Below are 19,317 nucleotides of genomic sequence, written 5' to 3'. Positions count from 1 at the left end.
CGGGAGCAGACCCACACCCAAGGCCAGCCAGACCTGCCCAGCCCAGCCTACCTCCTCAGCTCATCCTCGGTGTCCCCGGAGTCTTCCGCCCCGTTGTCCTGACCTTCTGCAGTAGCAACTCAGTCAACAGGCTGTTTTTCTGGGGAGTCTGTTAATACCCCTCTCAGAACGGCACCCGGAAATAGAGCCAGGGGCTGCGAACTCAACCTCAGCTGCCTCCTCGATCTAGCTTTCTGGACCCACAATGCCCTCCTTCACTCCATTCGAGATACAGCCCTTCCCCCTCAGACTCAGAAATCTGTACCCCAGTCCTGTCCCAAGACCCAGGATCCAGGCCCAGCCCTCCGCCCTCAGACCCAGGGATCCAGGCCCAGTCCTGTCCCAAGACCCAGGATCCAAGCCCAGCCCTCCTCCCTCAGACCCAGGGGTCCAGGCCCAGCCCTCCTCCCTCAGACCCAGGATCCAGGCCCTGCCCTCCTCCCTCAGACCCAGGATCCAGGCCCTGCCCTCCTCCCTCAGACCCAGGATCCAGGCCCAGCCCTCCTCCCTCAGACCCAGGGGTCCAGACCCCAGCCCTCCTCCCTCCCAGACACTTGAGTACAATAGGACAGACCTCCCCCTCACTCAGACTCTAACCTGACTGTTCCCCCTCGGTGTCACTATTGTCCTGGGGTCCTGGTGAGGGTACTTTGGTGTCTTTTGGAGTTGGTGGTCTTTGGGGTGAGCTGGGTCCTGCTGCCTGGGTCTTGGCTTTGGCCTGGGGCCGCTGAGGAAGGAGGGCTGGGTGAGGTCAGAGGCAGTGTGAGGCTGTGGACAACCAGCAGGGGGCAGAAGCGGGGAGGCTGAGGCCGCACAGCAGACCCTGGCCGACTCCCAGCACCCCCTCCCGGCCGGGTGGGGGCGTCGGACCTTTCGGGGGAGCTTGGGAGTTTCTTCTTCATCGCTCTCACTGTGAGAGTCCCCCTCGTCCTCACTGCTGGAGCCGAGACCTGCCATGAGGTACCTAGGGAAGAACAGGATCTCAGGCACTGAACTGACGAAGAACGCTGGGGGGGGGGGGGGCGGCGGTAATAGGAACCCACTGCCCTGCCCCTCCCAGCTCCAGAGGGGGTCCACAGCATGCCAGGGTGAGATCTGTTCCATTTGAGAGAAAAGAGCAAGGGGAGATGGTCTTCCCTTTGGGAATCAAAGTAGGATGCCGAGCAACAGGGGGAAATTCTCAAAAGCACATTCAGGTGGAACTCTGAATCTGGGGTCCCTGGACCTGCACATTCAACCAATCACAGATCAAAGCGGCGTCTGTACCGAACATCTACAGACCTGCTCATTACTCCCAACAACATGGTGTGAGAAGGGCCTATATGGCATCCACACAGTGCTGGTTATAAACCACCTGGAGATGATTCAGGATGTGAGAGGAATCTGGCCTGGTGGGCAGGTCTGTAATCCCACTATTCAGGAGGCTGAGGCTGGAGGATTGCAAGTTCAAGGCTTGCCTGGGCTACAGAGTAAATTGAAGACCAGCCTGGGTAATTTAGTAAGACCCTCCATCAAAATAAAAACTGAAAAGGCTAGGGACACAGCTCAGTGGTAGAGCCCCTGCCTAGAATCCCCCAGTGAGGGGCTGGGGTGTGGCTCAGTGGTAGAGCCCCTGCCTAGAGTCCCCCAGTGAGGGGCTGGGGTGTGGCTCAGTAGTAGAGCCCCTGCCTAGAATCCCTCAGTGAGGGGCTGGGGTGTGGCTCAGTGGTAGAGCCCCTGCCTAGAATCCCCCAGTGAGGGGCTTGGGTGTGGCTCAGTGGCAGAGCCCCTGCCTAGAATCCCCCAGTGAGGGGCTGGGGTGTGGCTCAGTGGTAGAGCCCCTGCCTAGAATCCTCCAGTGAGGGGCTGGGGGTGTGCCTCAGTGGTAGAGCCCCTGCCTAGAATCCCCCAGTGAGGGGCTGGGGGTGTGGCTCAGTGGTAGAGCCCCTGCCTAGAATCCTCCAGTGAGGGGCTGGGGTGTGGCTCAGTGGTAGAGTCCCTGCCTAGAATCCCCCAGTGAGGGGCTGGGGTGTGGCTCAGTGGTAGAGCCCCTGCCTAGAATCCCCCAGTGAGGGGCTAGGGTGTGGCTCAGTGGTAGAGCCCCTGCCTAGAATCCCCAGTGAGGGGCTCAGCAGTTGCTTAGCATGTGGGAAGACTTGGGTTCAGTTCTTAGCAACACACAGACACACACACAGGTGAGGCTGGAGAGACGTCTCAATGGTTAAGAGCTTGTACTGCTCACAGAGAACCCCCAAGTTGGGTTCCCAGCACCCACACCAGGTGCACAACTGCCTCTCACTCTGGCTTTAAGGGATCTTGACACCACTGGCCTCCTCAGGTACCTGGGCACACACATGCATACCCCCACACAGATATACACACATACACAAAATCTAAATAACAATAAAATATTTTAAAAGTATGTGGAAAGATATGTGCACTTTTTATGTAAATACTCTTTTGCGGCTTATAAGCAACTTCTGTATTTGCATATTTTTAAAGATTTACTTATTTTTATTTTACACGTGTAAGTGTTTGCCTGCATGTATGCCTGTGCATCATTTGTGTGCCTGGTGCCCACAATGACCAGAAGTCATGGGATACTCTGAGACTGGAGTTAGATGGCTGGGAGCTGCCATGTGGTTGCTGGGAATTGAACCCAGGGCCTGTGGAAGAGCAGCCGGTGCTCTTAACCACTGAGCCATCTCTCCAGCCCCGACCATGTTCAGAATCTTGATCCTCAATAGACGGTGTGTGCCAAAACCAGGCCCCACCCTGACATACTCGGCCCCACCAGGACACCTGTGGGATAAGAGAGCCCACAGACGCCCTCACATCCCTTCAGGATGATCACGGAGCTGTGCTCGATGCCCACACCAGAGAACCAGCTTCCAGGGATATGTGGATCCCAAACGCAATATGGAGTCCACTGCCTCCTCCAGGTCAGTGGACCCTCCCACCTTGCTGTCTCAGTCCCTCGGACACTCGTGCGCCAGGTTGAGCCCTCCTTCTGAACACGCTCAGGTGACATCCTGTGACCCAGGTCTCCTGGCCCCAGTCCTCAGCGCTTGGATCTGACTGCTCTCCTCCACCTCACAGGTCGTTCCTAGCTGCTGCTGTCAGCAGCCCTGTGGTTCTTCCCCCTCCCACTGCATCCTCAAGGGGACGGACGGACGGACAGACGGACGGACCAGAGGCAGGTGTGCGAGCTGCCTGAGAGGCGGGACACAGCGGGCGAGGCCTCACCTCCGGGAGGGCAGCCGGCGGCGCATGCGGTGACAGTCCAGCACCCACTCTTTACGCACAATGCGGCCTCCGAGGCCCAGGACCTGGCTGTACTTGGGAGTGTTGGCGAAGGCACAGCTGGGGGATGCAAAAGAGGGACGTCAGACGTGACCTGAACAAATGCGGCAGGGTGAGAGGCGGCAGAGACGGGGCTGGGGGCGGCAGGAAGCAGAGAAAGCGAGGCGGCCTCCCGAGAACTATGGAGGCAGAGACGGACGGACAGAGACGGACCAGGAACAGTGAAACCAAGAGGACATGCAGGGCAGCGCAGGGAACGGGGAGGGCGGCGGGGATGGGGTGGGTCGGAGGCCTACACGAGGTGTGTGCTGTCCGGGGTCCAGTCTGGCCGGTACTTGGCCCCCAGCTCCAGGGCTTTGTCCCGAAGCTCCGAGCGGAAGGGGTTCTGGAAGCCACTGAGTACCACCACCACACCCTGCAGGATCTTGCCCAGCTCCTGGGGGCCAGCTCGAGCTCCCCTGGGCGCCGCGCTGTCCCCGCGGGGCTTCTCTGGGACCGCCTTCTGGGCTGGGGTAGAGACTGGGGCTGCAGCGGGGGCGCGACCAGGAACAGGCACTGGGGAGTCAGAGAACGGGTTCAGCTGGTGCCCTGGGGCTGTGCATCGGGAAGCACCAGCTCCCTCCCACGGGACACGGAAGGAAGGCCCTCCTGCCTCCTTCCTCAGACCCCGGCCCTTCCTTTGGGACACACAAGCCCGGCTCTCTGCAGAATTAAGAAGGAATCCAGTTTGCTTACATTTGGGTCTCTTGAGGGGGGGTGGCCCTGCTGAAGGTTTGCTGGGAGGCTTCCTGTCTTCTAGGTTCAAGTCTGCTTTCCTCTTGCCTTTGGGAGACTCCTGAGGCTGAGGAGGCAGGGATGGGTTGAGGCTCCAGCTTCTCTCATTCTCCACACACACCCCCAGTGTCTGACGCCCTCACCTTGGAGGGGCTACCCGAAGCCTTGGGGACTGGAGAGGCAGAGGAGGCCACACTAGAGGCCTGCAGCGTAGCTGCCGCGTAGCTGGGTCCTGCTGGGTCGCTGGCGGAGGCTGCAGAGGGAGACAATGGACTGAGGATGAGCGGTCAGAGCCAAAGACACTGCAGCCCTATCTACCAAGCTATCATGTCGTCCTCAAATCCAGAAGTGACCCAGGGCTCCAGACCTCCCTCCTCAAGACTCCACAGTCCAGGCCCCAGCCTCCCTTCCTGGACAGCCTCGTCCCCAGACCCAGGGTCTAGCCATGCCCCTCAGCACTAAGGTTTCCTTTTGTCAAGACAAGCCAAGTGTCACACAGCTGAGGCTGAACTCCAATTTCCTCGCTAACCGAGGAGGACCAGAGCCGCCTGATCCTCCCGCCTCGTCTCCCCATGCTGCGGTTTCCGGCACGGGCCTAGGAGTTGAACCCAGGGCTCCATGCTCAAGGGAGCACTCTGTCACCGCCAGCGCAGCAACGGTGCTGCCCACACGCACCCGAGGACGGCTTGCTGATGCGGCCGAAGAAGAGGGCCCCTGGCTTCAGGGAGCTGGCGCCGTCATCCTCCTCCTTCACACGGAACTGGCCGAGCTTGGTCACTGTCACCTTCTAAGGTCCCGCAAGGTCAGTGCTGCGGGAAGGCTGTGCAGGCAGGGGGAGAGGCGGGGAGAAGGCTGTGGGGGTGACAGGTGCCGCTTACCTGGGACGGAGCCTCCGCCTCATCTTTGTCTGGAGGGCTGTGAAACCTCACAAAACTCAGGCCATAGGGTGAGTCCTGGAACGTGAGGTGTCTGGGTAGGACAGGGCTGGCTCTCATGCCCCTTCATGTAGGGGAGCCCTCTCCGGCTCAGTCGAAGCAGGTGCCCAGGGAGGACGATGGTGAGGATAATAACATTAACCCTCACTGAGCCCTAACTGCAGACAAGGTCAGGGCTCAGCCCTCAACCTGCACTAACTCTGACCTTCACTGCCAATGGAAGTCAGCTGGCGGGCAGCGAGTCCACCTCCAGGTGCCCCGTCTGGGGACACTTCTGGGATATGGAACTACCCAGGGCTCTTTGCTCCTCTGCTGTCGGGGTGCAGAAGGCAGGAAGGAGCCTGAGTTCCGGGCCCCAGGATGACGGCATTAACCAGAGCCTGAGGGGCCCTCTAACACGCCCCCTCCCGAGAACTAAGCTGCTTGTTGCTGGAGGACCTCAAACCCAGTGCTGGGAACACAGCCCAGGATCCGACAGGGACAGCAGCTGCCCGCTGCCCCCAGCTCTCTGGACTCAGTATGGGCCCCTCAGGCACGCCCACCCTGGGCCGTGTCCGCCTCCACACCGGTACCTTGCTGTATGGCTGGCTGCACACAATTTTAACGCGGTCCCAGCGCTTTTCTGCTGCTGCCCGGACTAACTTGTCAGGTCCAAACATTCGAACTCGGTTCAGGTTCGAGCCACTTCGGCTCTCAGACGGGGACATGAAAGAGGAGGTGACCAGAAGGACCTAGGTAGAAGACAGCACAATGAGGGAGGGACAGAGCGAGATGACGATACAGAGGACACGCGCCCGGAGGGGTCCCCAGCAGGGGGGTCGTGGTGAGAGGCACAGGACTCGAACGCTCTTTGGAAATGCACAGCCGAGTCGACTCAAAGGCCAGGAGAATTATAGGAGGCCAAAACGAAGAGACCCAAATCCAAAGACGGAGAGAGCAGCGTCAATTACCAGGGGATGCTTCCCTGCCCACGCCCACAGGCAGGGGTGGCCCTGTGTCGTCACGGGTGGATCTGCTGAGCGGAGGAGGAGGAGCGAGAGAGGCCGCGAGCGGCAGGACAGAAGGCTCCCCTCGGCCACGTGCAGATGTGGGGAGCACTACCCCAGCTCCCGGGTCTGCAGCATCCCACACTGACCCCCCTTCTCTGTGACAGAGCAGTAGAAAGGGTGGGATCGGTTTTGGCCCCCAGGACCCCTCTGCACTGTGGCAGATGTTTCCATCATCCCAACCTGCCTTCTGTGCCTCACCCCAGGGGCCACAGCTGCCCTGCATTTTCTTCATCAGACCCCAATCTTACAGTAACAGCTGGTAACTACGTTCTCATGTAAATCCTGACCACAAAAATAACGGGCATGGTCTGTGGCTCCAGGTCATGGCAGGGCCTCCACAGAAGCAAGTGTGTGGACAGCCCCGTCTGGACTACACAGTGAAGCCTTGTTTTAAAAATAAATACGCCGCCGGGCGGTGGTGGCGCACGCCTTTAATCCCAGCACTCGGGAGGCAGAGGCAGGTGGATCTCTGTGAGTTCGAGGCCAGCCTGGTCTACAGAGTGAGATCCAGGACAGCCAGAACTGTTACACAGAGAAACTCTGTCTGGAAAAAACAAAAACAAATCAACCAAATAAATAGAATATAATGGTTCATGACTATAATCTTAGAACTAGCTACATAGACTGACTCTGTCTCAATAATAATAATAATAATAATAATAATAATAATAATGAAAGAAAGAAGAAATAACCGAATAAATATACACACTTATGAGGACACAGCTGCCATGACAGGGTCCCAGAACCCACACACTGCAAACTCTGACTCAGGAAGGCCACATAGATTCAAACCATTCAAACATACACTATGCATGCTTAGGAGTTCAAGGAAATATTTCGCCAGGTGTGATGATGCACATCTTTAATCCCTGCACCTTGGAGGCAGAGGCAGGCAGATCTCTGTGAGTTCAAAGATAACCTAGTCTACAGAGTGAGTGCCAGGACAGTGAGGGCTACACAGAGAAACCCTGCCTTAGGGGGGAAAAAAGAGTTCAAGGAAACACATGGAGATACTTACAGCAGATGAAGGAAGAAATGACCATCAAAACTGACCGAGTAGGTCTAGACAATGAGAGAGCTGTGTGCCCAACACAATGGACTAAATCAAGATTGGGAGCAAGTCCCACCCTTCTGCCATGGCTGGACCATGATGTAGCTCTGACCAATCAGACAGAACACAAAGACTTTTTCTTCCTTCTTAAAGAAAGGTTAGAGCCAGCTGGTCATGGGGGGTGGAGGAGGTGGGGGAACTGGCCTCTAATTCTAGTACTCAGGAGGCTGAGGCAAGATCACAAGTTCAAGACCAGTCTGAGCTACACAGTGAGATGCTGTCTCAAAAAAAGGGGGAGGGGGAGGGGTGCGGCTCAGCTGGTAAGTGTTTGCCTCACACACAGGAAACTGGAGTTAAATCACTTGTGCAGCATAAAATGGGATGTGGTGCTCAACACTTGTAATCTGAGCACTCAGGAGGTGGAGAGAGGACATTCAGAGTGCAAGGCCACCCTTAACTACACAGCTAGGTTCAAAGTCAGTGAAAGAGGGGTGGGGAGCCAGGTGTGGTGGCATACCCCTGTAAGCCTGGCACTGTCGTCAGGATCAGTGTGTAAGGCCAGGCTTAATAACATAGCAAGTTTGGGACAAGCCTGGGCTACATATGACCTTTTCTCAAAAAGTCACAGGGAGCAGAGGATGCAGAGAGGGGGCAGAGGATGCAAAGAGGGGGCAGAGGATGCAGGGAGGGGGAAGAGGATGCAGGGAGGGGAAGAGGATGCAGGGGGGGCAGAGGATGCAGGGAGGAGGCAGAGGATGCAGGGAGGAGGCAGAGGATGCAGGGAGGAGGCAGAGGATGCAGGGGGGAGGCAGAGGATGCAGGGAGGGGGAAGAGGATGCAGGGAGGGGGCAGAGGATGCAGGGGGGGCAGAGGATGCAGGGAGGGGGAAGAGGATGCAGGGAGGGGGAAGAGGATGCAGGGAGGGGGAAGAGGATGCAGGGAGGGGGCAGAGGATGCAGGGAGGAGGCAGAGGATGCAGGGAAGGGAAAGAGGATGCAGGGGGGAGGCAGAGGATGCAGGGAGGGGGCGGAGGGGGCAGAGGATGCAGGGAGGGGGAAGAGGATGCAGGGGGAGGCAGAGGATGCAGGGAGGGGGAAGAGGATGCAGGGAGGGGGCAGAGGATGCAGGGGGGAGGCAGAGGATGCAGGGAGGGGGAAGAGGATGCAGGGAGGGGGCAGAGGATGTAGGGAGGGGGCAGAGGATGCAGGGAGGGGGAAGAGGAAAGAGGTATGAATTGGAGAGGGAGGCAAATCCAGGGCAAGAGGGCCACTGAATTTCTCTCATGCCACTTCCTGTACCTGCTGCTTCCGGAGCTACTACTGCTTGATGGAGTAACAACCACTTCTGACCACTGGGCCAGATCCAAAAGAAAGGTGTCCATCACCACCCCACCCCGGCAACTGTCAGATAAGCTGGGTCTGCCTAAAGCTAGCCTTTCCCCCTGAGGTGAGAACATATTTGTCTCCTGATGCTGTGAGCAATGTTCAGCTGGGCTTTTTGTTTAGTTTTGTTTTGAATTTCATTTCTTTTCTAACTGACATACTGTCAAATTTATAAAATTAAAAGCTTTTACTAAGGTGAAAAAGGAGACTATAAGGACGCGCCTCTTGATGCACAGCTCTGATTATGGAAAGGAAAAAAACAAAGAAAATCACACAGAACAGAAGCCACTCACTGGCCTCCACTCCACTCCCCACAAAAGTCCAGACTCTGAACTAAACTGCAGAGCCGCACTTCTCACGGTGGGAGGTGGGTGATGAAATGCAACGGGCAGCTGGGAGCTGCTACCAGCACTCAGCGGCAGAGACCTCCAAAGTCTCTTCCTATTCACTGTAAGGAGAAACCACTGCTTGACATACTGCCTTTAGGCTTCCAAAATTAACCTTTTACTCCCTAGTCTGGACTACCTCCAACGCTGATGAATCTCTTTTGTACAATTTCTTGTACTGGGGATGAAGGCTAGACCTTCACATATGCTAGACAAGGGCTCTTCCACTGAGCCACACCCCAGCCCCTCACTGGGGGATTCTAGGCAGGGGCTCTACCACTGAGCCACACCCTAGCCCCTCACTGGGGGATTCTAGGCAGAGGCTCTACCACTGAGCCACACCCCAGCCCCTCACTGGGGGATTCTAGGCAGGGGCTCTACCACTGAGCCACACCCCAGCCCCTCACTGGGGGATTCTAGGCAGGGGCTCTACCACTGAGCCACACCCCAGCCCCTCACTGGGGGATTCTAGGCAGAGGCTCTACCACTGAGCCACACCCCCAGCCCCTCACTGGGGGATTCTAGGCAGAGGCTCTACCACTGAGCCACACCCCCAGCCCCTCACTGGGGGATTCTAGGCAGGGGCTCTACCACTGAGCCACACCCCAGCCCTTCACTGAGGGATTCTAGGCAGAGGCTCTACCACTGAGCCACACCCCCAGCCCCTCACTGGGGTTTTCTAGGCAGGAACTCTACCACTGAGCCACAACCCAGCCCCTCACTGGGGGATTCTAGGCAGGGGCTCTACCACTGAGCCACACCCCCAGTCCCTTACTGGGAGATTCTAGGCAGAGGCTCTACCACTGAGCCACACCCCCAGCCCCTCACTGGGGGATTCTAGGCAGGGACTCTAACACTGAGCCACACCCTCAGCCCCTCACTGGGGGATTCTAGGCAGGGACTCTAACACTGAGACTACATCTCTAGTCCATGGGTTATTTCCAATGCTGTAATCTAAAATTTCCTTTTACTTTATACTGAACATGAGAAACCAGGCAACATGTATATAATAAGACACAGGAATTGCAAAAGAATTTTAGGTACAAGCACACAGAAATGGAAAAGTGCTACTCAGGGACACACCTGGTTCCCACTGAAGGCATCTAAGCAAGCACTCCACCAAAGATCTATAATCTCAATGCCAACCTCATTTTTCTCCTTTTTAATTTTGAAACTTTTGGCCAGGTTGCTCAGGCTGGCCTCAAACACTCTGTATAGTAGCCTAAGTTGGTCTTGAACTTGCAAACCTCCTCTCTCATCCTCCAGAGTAGCTGATATTACCGCCAAGCCTATCTTTCTTAGCACGATCTGGATGGAGGAGAAATGTTGACTTTGAAGGAAATGGTGTTGCTGCCGCGTGCTCTGGAACTAACAAGGAGGAGGAGGCAGCCCTGACTGACTACCCTGATCTGCCCCTTTCTCCTGTCTTTGCTCTTCTGGCTGTCTCTAGTTCCTGTGTGGAAACCAAGCATTTTAAGCCCCTGAGCTTTGATTCAGTTGTGACTGAAATTTAACGACCTAAGACTTAAGTAAAAGTACAATTCAAAATTTTGTAGAAATACAGCTGTTTCTAGACCCTGGGAACACAAAGGCCTGAGCTGGCCACACCACCTTCTAGAGGGCAAACACTGAATAAATACTCAAATACAAGATGCAACAGTTTAGCTTTAAAATGCTCCATATTCTATGTTTGCTATTATGAAATAAATACCAAACTATGTTTTGGAAGAGAAGCAGTAATTTTTAAAGATTTCTTTTACTTGTAGTATGTGCATATGAGTGTAGGTACCTATGGAACCTAGAAGCGTGGCATCCCCTGGAGCTGGGGCACAGATGGTTGTCTGTGGCACTGATGGATGCCTGACATTGGTGCTGAGAACCGACGCAGGTCCTCTGCAAGAGCAGCACTCTCTCTTAACCGCTCATCCAGCTCTCTAGCACATGTCGGGGCATGACTCGGTGGTAGAGTACTTGACTAACACGTGGAAGACCCTGCAACCCATTTCCAGGTTGAGAAAAACTAAAGAAATTCAACACACACAGGTGGACATGTCGCACATGCCTGCAATCCCAGCACACAGTCTGATGGGGTAGGAAGATCGGGGTTCAAGGCCAGCCTCAGCTGCATGAGTTCAAAACCAGTCTGGGCTACATAAAACCCTATCTTTAAAAAAGGGTGAGGGTATCTTTATTTGCAACAGGCACAACTGTTCTGTGATATTTTAATCACATTCTGACACTCTCAAGACTGCCAATAAAAATTTGCTTTGAGGGCTGGAGAGATGGCTCAGTGGTTAAGAACACTGGCTGTTCTTCCAGAGGTCTTGAGTTCAATTCCCAGCAACCACATGGTGGCTCACAACCATATATAATAAGATTTGATGCCCTCTTCCAGCACACAGGCATACATGCAGAGCACTCATACATAAGATACAAATAAATAAAATTATAAAAAAAAATTGCTTTGAATCAGAGGGTGGAGCTAGCTACTAGCTAACCAAAGTTAACCATAGACGTTTTGGAGAACTGAGGACAGAGAGACAGGAAGTAATAGGATGTGGCTGAGAGAGGGTCTTGGAGAAAGAGAGAGAAGAGGTCACTGGTTGCTTCTGCGCTGTTTTTCTCAATGTCTGACTCCTGAGTTTTTACTGTTAAAGAATAATTAGATAAACACATCATCTGGTGCCCCACATGTGGCATGAAATAATGAGGTAGCTGCTCACCTCTGGCTTTGCAACCGCCATTACATTATAAAACTGGAGAGGCCCCAGGTTATTAGAAAACCAACCTTAATATACCCAGTTACCATTCAAGAATGACCACCAGATAGATGATAGTTGCCCAAAGGCTATTCAGAAGTTCACTAGGATCCTACAGAAATGTTAGATTGGAAGAGATTTAAGGAAGCAGTAGTTTCATATGGTATACACTCACTTTTCATAAAGCAGATGTTAAATTCATGGGCCACTCAGAATAGAATTATTCCACAAGACTGGAAAGACTTAGTTACAGCAGTATTGGAAGCTGGTCCTCAGTTACAATGGAAACCTTGGTGGGGAGAGGAAGCTAGGGTCATAGAACAATGAAATAAGTCTAGAAGTGTGGAAATTTCCAAAGACCAGCTTCTCACTGAGGCCAGTTTGCTGATTTGCAAAGACAGATTACATTTGATGATCACACCTCAGCCCATTGCCGTACAGTAGCTTTGAATGGTTGGGACAAGATTGAAGAATCAGGAAAGAGGACTGAGTCACTTATTAAAATTACACAAGGCCCCAAAGAAGCCTTCACTGATTTTTTTTACAAAGATGACTTCAGCTGTAAATAGAATATCAGATCCAGAAGTTAGACAAATATTAATCTTTGGCTTTTAAAAATGTTAATTCAGAATGTAAAAGGGTGATTAGGGCTATAAAGGCAAGATCAGCACCAGCAGATGAATGGATAAGAAATAGGCTGATAATGGATCTCACGTTTATGATAATACATCAATAGGAGAACTGATTTCTAAAAGTTTTAAGAAAAATCAAAATATCAGGTGTTTTAATTGTGGTAAACAAGGTCATCTAAAAAGAGATTATAGGCAAGTTGTTGCTAGAAACAATGCTTTTTCTAGAAATAATCCAAAGAGAAGGCCCCAGCCTTCTGGAGTATGCAGAAGGCGTGGCAAAGACCAACACTGGACTAATGAAAGCAGATCAAATTCCTTGTCAGCATTGGGGAAACTCCTCCACAGAGCAATTAAAAGACTGAATGCCTGTTGTTAAAAACCATGCTGCTCAGAATGACAAAACAGATTCATTTGATAAAACAAAATTTTCAGGAGAGACCAAAAAACAAGTGTTTTGGCAAACTTCTAAGACGATCGAAGATCAAAGTTGAAAATACAAATAAATGGCATTGAGACTGAGGGTTTGGTAGACACAGAGGCAGATGTAACAAAAACTACACCAAAATGTTGGTATCCAAACTGGCTTCTTCAGGGGGTAAATGTTCAGCTTCTCGGGATTGGAACTCTGTCTCAGGTAAAACAAAGTACAAGACAGGTCAAGTGTACAGGGCCAGAGGACAGAGAGGAAAAATAAAGCCACAGGTGGCTAATATAGCCATGAATTTATGGGGATGTGATTGTTACAACAATGGAATTCTCAGATTAACATTCTTCTAATCTCAGAAACAAACCATAAAATAAAGAATGCTTCTGAGGGAAAAAAAAGGTATTATCAAGAACAGTCACTGACCATTCAAATTGTACATAAGCAGGGCACAACAGCTGCTGATCTTTCAAAGGTACCAACAACCCAACCTTTAAAATGGTTAACTGACAAACCTGTGTGGATGTAACAATGGCCTCTGACATCAGAAAGATTCCAGGCCTCAGAACAGCTGGTACAGGAACAGCTAAATGCTCAACATATTGAAGTATTGACCAGTCCTTGGAATTCTCCTATATTTGTTATTAAAAATAAATCTGGAGGGCTGGAGAGATGGCTCAGCGGTTAAGAGCACTGACTGTTCTTCCAGAGGTCCCGAGTTCAATTCCCAGCAACCACATGGTGGCTCACAGCCATCTGTAATGAGATCTGGTGCCCTCTTCTGGCCAGCAATCATACATGCTGTATACATAATAAATAAATAAATAAATCTTTTAAAAATAAATAAATAAATAAATCTGGAAAGTGGAGAATGGTAAAAGATCTAAGAGCTATTCACAAGACGATTCAGCCAATGGGCTCTTTACAGACTGGAATTCCCTTACCTTGTCTAGTATCTAAAGGATGGTCTATTATAGTGACTGATTTATTTTTTTATTTTATTATTTATTTTATTTTATTTTTTGGTTTTTCGAGACAGGGTTTCTCTGTGTAGCTTTGCGCCTTTCCTGGAACTCACTCTGTAGACCAGGCTGGCCTCGAACTCACAAAGATCCGCCTGGCTCTGCCTCCCGAGTGCTGGGAATAAAGGCGTGCGCCACCACCACCCGGCTTATAGTGACTGATTTAAAAGACTGTTTCTTCACTATACCTTTACAAGAACAGGTTAAAGAAAAAATTTGTCTTCACAGTGCCTACTTATAATAATTCCTAGCCTGTTAAAAATATCAGTGGGTCGGGTAGTGGTGGCACACGCCTTTAATCCCAGCACTCGGGAGGCAGAGGCAGGTGGATTTCTGTGAGTTCGAGGCCAGCCTGGAGAAAAACCCTGTATCGAAACAAAACAAAAAAGGTATTAGTGGAATGTTTTTCCACAAAGGATATTAAATAGCCCTACCTTGTGTTAATATGAACATGTGGATAGTTTGGATCCAGAACTTGACTGTATTCTGGTTATTTTAGCTTCTACACATTCTCCTACAGAAATTCCAGCACAGAGAGAGATAATTTCCTAGAATGGATATTTTTATCACACAAACAGGGTGAAAAATTAAAGACCTATGTAAAAAAAAGTTTCTGAAATGATTCTGAAAGGAAAATTATGACTTCGTCAATCAGCAGGAATAAACCCAGCAGAAACTGTGGTACCTTTTACTCATGCTGGAATTTCCTCTTTATGGGCAGAAAATGAACACTGGCAAAGAGCTTGGACAATTTTTTGGGAGCGATTAGCTACAAGTATCCCAAAAGCAAGAGAATTCAGCTTATAAAGAGAATTAATTGGGTCCTTCCTCACATTGTATGATGAACCCCACGTTCTATACTGATGCAAATAAATCAGGAAAGGCAGGTTATAAAAATCAGGAAACTTAAATAAAATGGCTCAAAGCCCTTATGATTCTGTTCAAAAGTCGGAATTATGCTATTCTCATGGTATTAGTAGATTTTCCAGAACCTCTTAATATAGTTACTGATTCTCAATATACAGAAAAGAGTTGTTTTACATATTGAAACTGATACATTTATTACAGATGATTCAGAATTAACTTTGTTATTTATTCAATTACAAGAAATAATCAGAAATAGAAATCATCCTTTCAATGTAAGACATATCAGATCCCATACAGGCCTACATTACCTTCTAGCACAAGGTAATGCTGAAATTGATCAACTACCGGTAGAAAATGTGCTAGAAGCCTCAGCATTTCATAAGAAACACCATGTTAATAGCAATGGTTTGAGGAAAGATTTTTCTATCACACGGCAACAAGCCAAGGAAACTCTAAGGAAATGTCCTTCTTGTTCTTTGTATAATCAAACTCCACTAACTGCAGGAAGCAACCCAAAGAAATGAAACTTGGCAAATGGACATTTTTCATTTTGCAGAGTTTGGAAAATAAAAATACATACACCATACTACAGATATATATTCCAGGATTTCAATTCATTTTGCAGAGTTTGGAAAATAAAAATACATACACCATACTACAGATATATATTCAGGATTTCAATGGGCAACTGCTTTCACTTCTGAAGGAGTAAACAAGGAGAAAACACCTTGCAGTAACTGGCTTCAACTTAGACTTGTCAATTCTATCATGTGAGTTTAATTTTTACCCGCTATCATTTCACTGGTAAACCAGTAGGCTAATACTCTGAGCTATGTTGAACTCCACCAGTCAAAACAGGACCTGTGAGCCAGGCTTGGTGGAATGCACCTGATACTCCTGGCTGAGAGAGGCTGAGGCAGGAGTACAGCCTGGGCAAAAGGAGAGGCCCATCTCAAATCAGTACAAAGCTCAAGTATCAGTCACAAAGAACTCTATTTTGTCTCTAGCAGACAGGCTACCAGAGTGGTAACCGACAACATGGAACCCCAGTTCCCAGGCCACCTGTGAGACTTGTGGGCCTGACTAAAGCAGCTTCATGCTCAAGCTGCAACTGGATTTTACAGCCAGTGACAGCCTCTCGCTGCTTATTTAACCAAGCAGCAAGCCCTTCCCTGGTGACCAGGCAAACACCCTGTGCCTGCTCTGTCTCCTCAGCACACCCAGGACCCTCCACAAGGTAGGCTGGGTGTCTCTTCCACCGTCGTATAAGCATGGGGGACAGTGACGGGGATTCAGGGGTGTCAGCATCTCCCAGCCCTGCTTACCTCATAGTCCTGTTCGCCAGCTGTGGTCCCTCCGGCCGAGCTGCCCACCAGCACCTCTACAAAGGCTGAGCCGTCATTCCCAATGTGAATGCTGTGTATCTGCTCCTCCTTCTCCAACTGTGGGGCAGAGAAAGGCCACTGTGAGTTCCTCCCTGGCTTGCTTTGGAACAGGGGACAGGAAGAGAGATGATGTCCACCTGGGCTGCAGTGTCCTCTGGAATGTCCCCTATACGTCAGTGGGGACCAGAAGTGAGTGGTGTCATTATGTCTCTGGCAGGCAGCCTAGGACATGACATGGAATTCACTGAATGAATGCACACATACTCCAACCTACTACACACTTGCTTCACCAGCAGACAGCTGCACACCCCCACCTCGATCGGTCGGTCCACTGCCTGCCGTGGAGCTCTCCTTGGTGGCCGTAACCAAAGGCACAGCTAGGTTCAAGTTGTCATACAAAGGACACATGGCTATAGAGGTTCCTGGACAAACAAAACGGTGCACGTCAGGGCTCCTGGGGTCCTGCTCATCACCAAGTCCGGCATTTGACTCACAGTTCTGACACATACTAGCTGTAAGCCCTTGCTGGCTCACCTCCGGGGGCCTCTGCTTCCTCGTCTGTGAAAACAGAGGCCTCATCAAATCAAGGATCACCCACATAACTAACTGGCTGAAGGTCATGGCACACAGTAGGCACCCAGCAGCCGTCAGCCAGGTACTGTTTTGATATTGGTGACTTCTGTCACATGTTTGTTTGTTTGTTTGAGACAGGTTTTCTCTGTGTAGCCCTGGCTGTCCTGGAACTCACTCTGTAGAGCAGGCTGACCTGGAACTCAGAGATCTAAGTTCAGCCTGCCTCTGCCTCTGGGATTCAGTCAGGACTGGAATCATTTTTCTGAGACAGCTTAAAGACTGCCATCCAGTCCAAACATGAGGCTCTAGTTTTCCTTTTTTTTTAAAGTTTATTTATTTTATTGCATGTGTATGAGCATTCTGCCTGGATGTAGTTTGTATGTCGCGTGCTTTCCTAGTCCCTGCAGAAGCCTGAGGAGGGTGTCAGATCCTCTGGAACTGGAGTTAGATAGCTGTGAGCTGCTGTTCGGGTGCTGGGAACCAAACCCTGGCCCTCTATAAGAGCAACAAGTGCTTGTAACTGCAGAACAAACCCCCAGCCATTTTCATTTTCGGAGGCATGGCCACTATAGTCCAAGCTACACATTATCCAAAAGCTGGGATTACAAGCATGAGCTACCATAGCTCTCCAGTTTCACATGCTTGTTCTTAGTTTTCGTTTGTTGGGGGGGTGGGGTGGTACACAACAGACAGGGTCTCATTTGGTAGCCCGAGCACATTTGGACTTAGGATCCCCCTGGCTCCACCTCCCAGGTGCTGGAATTGAAGGCAGGAGCCACTTTGCCTGGAGTGGCTTTGTCCAATGCTGCCCCAGAAAAGCCCCAGGCTTCCTATTGAATCTATTATCTGGGAGCAGGAGCATTACTTGACACAGGCTCATTCTTCTTGGGAAGAAGGAGCTATTTATGAAGACTCTCACAAGGGCCTGCAGCTCCAGCCTGAGGGCTGAAGACACAGAAAGGTGTGGGTGTGGAGCAGTCGGGACGGGCAATGCCGAGTCTCCGGCTGTCCAGTCTGGGGCGCTTTTATAGGGTCCTAGGATGAAGAGTCATTACAGTCCTTGAAGATGTCTACTCTTGGGTTCAGATGTAGTTCAGCTGGTGGAGTCTTGCCTAGGATGCAGGAACCCTGAGTTCGAGCCCCAGTAATACATAAACAGAGCGTGATGGAGCATGCCAGTAATTCAGCATTCTGTGGAGGCACTGAAATGAGAAAACCCCATTTGCTCAATCCTGACCCGCCATCCGGCTAAAACTGAGGTCAGCCTGACCCTCAGGCGTGCATGGTATTTACAGGAACCCTAACTCACCGGCCATGGTTCTGCATGGCGACACAGCTGTGCCCTAGTCTTACTGAAGTTCATATCCCGTCACACTAGCTAACAGCCATCCCAGCCACGTCACCGGGATGCACCAAACTTGTGGTTTTACCTCTATAACCCCTGCTCACTGAGCTCTGGGACTCTTTAGACACGTGATCACAGGAGGGCGTGCTCCTGGCCGGGCCTGGATGGCTCAATAAAACCTTCAAATCCATGAGGAGTTCGTCCTGCTCTCCTTCTCTTGGTGAGAACAGCAGGAGGATCAGAGGTTCAAGGTTCAGGCTGCAGAGATGGCTCAACTGCCAGAGCTCCTCCAACGCACGAAGTTCACAGCCTCACGTAACTCTAGGTCCTCAGGGACCCAGTGCCTCTGGCCGCTGCAGGCACCTGCACGAAGACGCATCTACCCCTCTACACACACTTAAAAATAAATCTTTTTGTAAGGCAAATTTTTTAACTGCCTACCTACTGCCACTCAACACTGCCGTCCTCTGCCATTCTAAACCACAGTCAATATTTCTGAGAGGGAGCTTCCTCAGATGGGAAAGGGGAGTCGCGGTGATACCCCTCACAGGAAGCTAAGATGCCCCAAAGTGATAACCGCTGCCAGGCGGGCCTGCAACCACAGCTACATGGGAGGTGAATCCAGAGTTCAAGGCCTGCATGGGCCACAGAGTGAGTTCAAGAGCAGATGGAGCAATTTAGTAAGACCCTGTCTCAAAGAGATGGGGGGCTAGGATGTGGGTCAGCGATGGAGTGCTTGTCCAGCCTGTACAGGGTCCTGGGTTTGATACCCAGCACCACAAAAGCAAAGCAAAGCAAAACTGAGCGCTCGTGTCAGCGACAGTGGAAACAACGCGAAGCCTGCTCTTCTACCAGGGCTGCAAGTAGGGATGCTGCAATCACCTCCTCGTCACAGATGAGCAGCCTCGGGCAGGAAGTGGTCGTGCCAGGGCCGTGCAGGCAAAGCCCGAGAGCAAGGCGGCCAGCTGTCTACAGGGCTGTGCGTGGGCTCACAGCACCGCCCGTGGAGAGAACGTAGGCCAGCACAGAACCTTGGGGACATTGAGCCCGGCTGGCTTCCTGTATGCTCAACCATTCTTCTCCAGCTACATTACCCATCTAAGAAGGCTGAGGCTCAGGACCTTGGCTCCCGCCACCCCAGAATCTGAAATACTCCTCACACCTCGCCCCCGCCTGTACCTTCTCTCTGAGCAAGATTCGGATGTCAACGCTTCAGACCAAACAAAGCGGCACCCACAAAGGGCTCCTCTGTTCCTGAGGGCTTCACCTGTCCTCACTAGTACCCCCTGGAGCCTGGGCTTCTTACTGCCGTCCCCCCCCCCCCCCCCCGCCCCCAGGGCTGGGGATGTCCTGGGGCTGCCACAGCAGGCCGAGCTCTACCACCGAGCCACGCCTGTGCCCACACTGGGTTG

At 51.5% G+C, this 19,317-nt stretch overlaps 1 protein-coding gene across 2 annotated transcripts in view; it reads right to left on the bottom strand.

Annotated features, from left to right (window-relative positions):
• The window catches only part of Xrcc1 (X-ray repair cross complementing 1), a 35,848-nt gene that overhangs the window by 2,111 nt on the left and 14,420 nt on the right, over window positions 1-19,317 (bottom strand). For both annotated transcript variants that reach the window (XM_076573434.1, XM_006993249.4), the window contains exons 3-13: window positions 15,928-16,044; window positions 5,603-5,761; window positions 4,974-5,048; window positions 4,771-4,882; window positions 4,239-4,348; window positions 4,057-4,162; window positions 3,618-3,876; window positions 3,265-3,381; window positions 910-1,003; window positions 637-766; window positions 52-106 (exon numbers count right to left, since the gene is read on the bottom strand). In XM_076573434.1, coding sequence (XP_076429549.1) covers window positions 52-106; window positions 637-766; window positions 910-1,003; window positions 3,265-3,381; window positions 3,618-3,876; window positions 4,057-4,162; window positions 4,239-4,348; window positions 4,771-4,882; window positions 4,974-5,048; window positions 5,603-5,761; window positions 15,928-16,044 — 1,334 coding nt within the window. The remainder of the gene's footprint in view (window positions 1-51; window positions 107-636; window positions 767-909; window positions 1,004-3,264; window positions 3,382-3,617; window positions 3,877-4,056; window positions 4,163-4,238; window positions 4,349-4,770; window positions 4,883-4,973; window positions 5,049-5,602; window positions 5,762-15,927; window positions 16,045-19,317) is intronic.

Source organism: Peromyscus maniculatus, chromosome 1, assembly GCF_049852395.1.
Source record: "Peromyscus maniculatus bairdii isolate BWxNUB_F1_BW_parent chromosome 1, HU_Pman_BW_mat_3.1, whole genome shotgun sequence".
Classification (NCBI taxonomy): Eukaryota; Metazoa; Chordata; class Mammalia; order Rodentia; family Cricetidae; genus Peromyscus; species Peromyscus maniculatus.
Note: the sequence above shows the minus strand (reverse complement) of the source record. Positions and strands in the feature narration are given on the sequence as shown.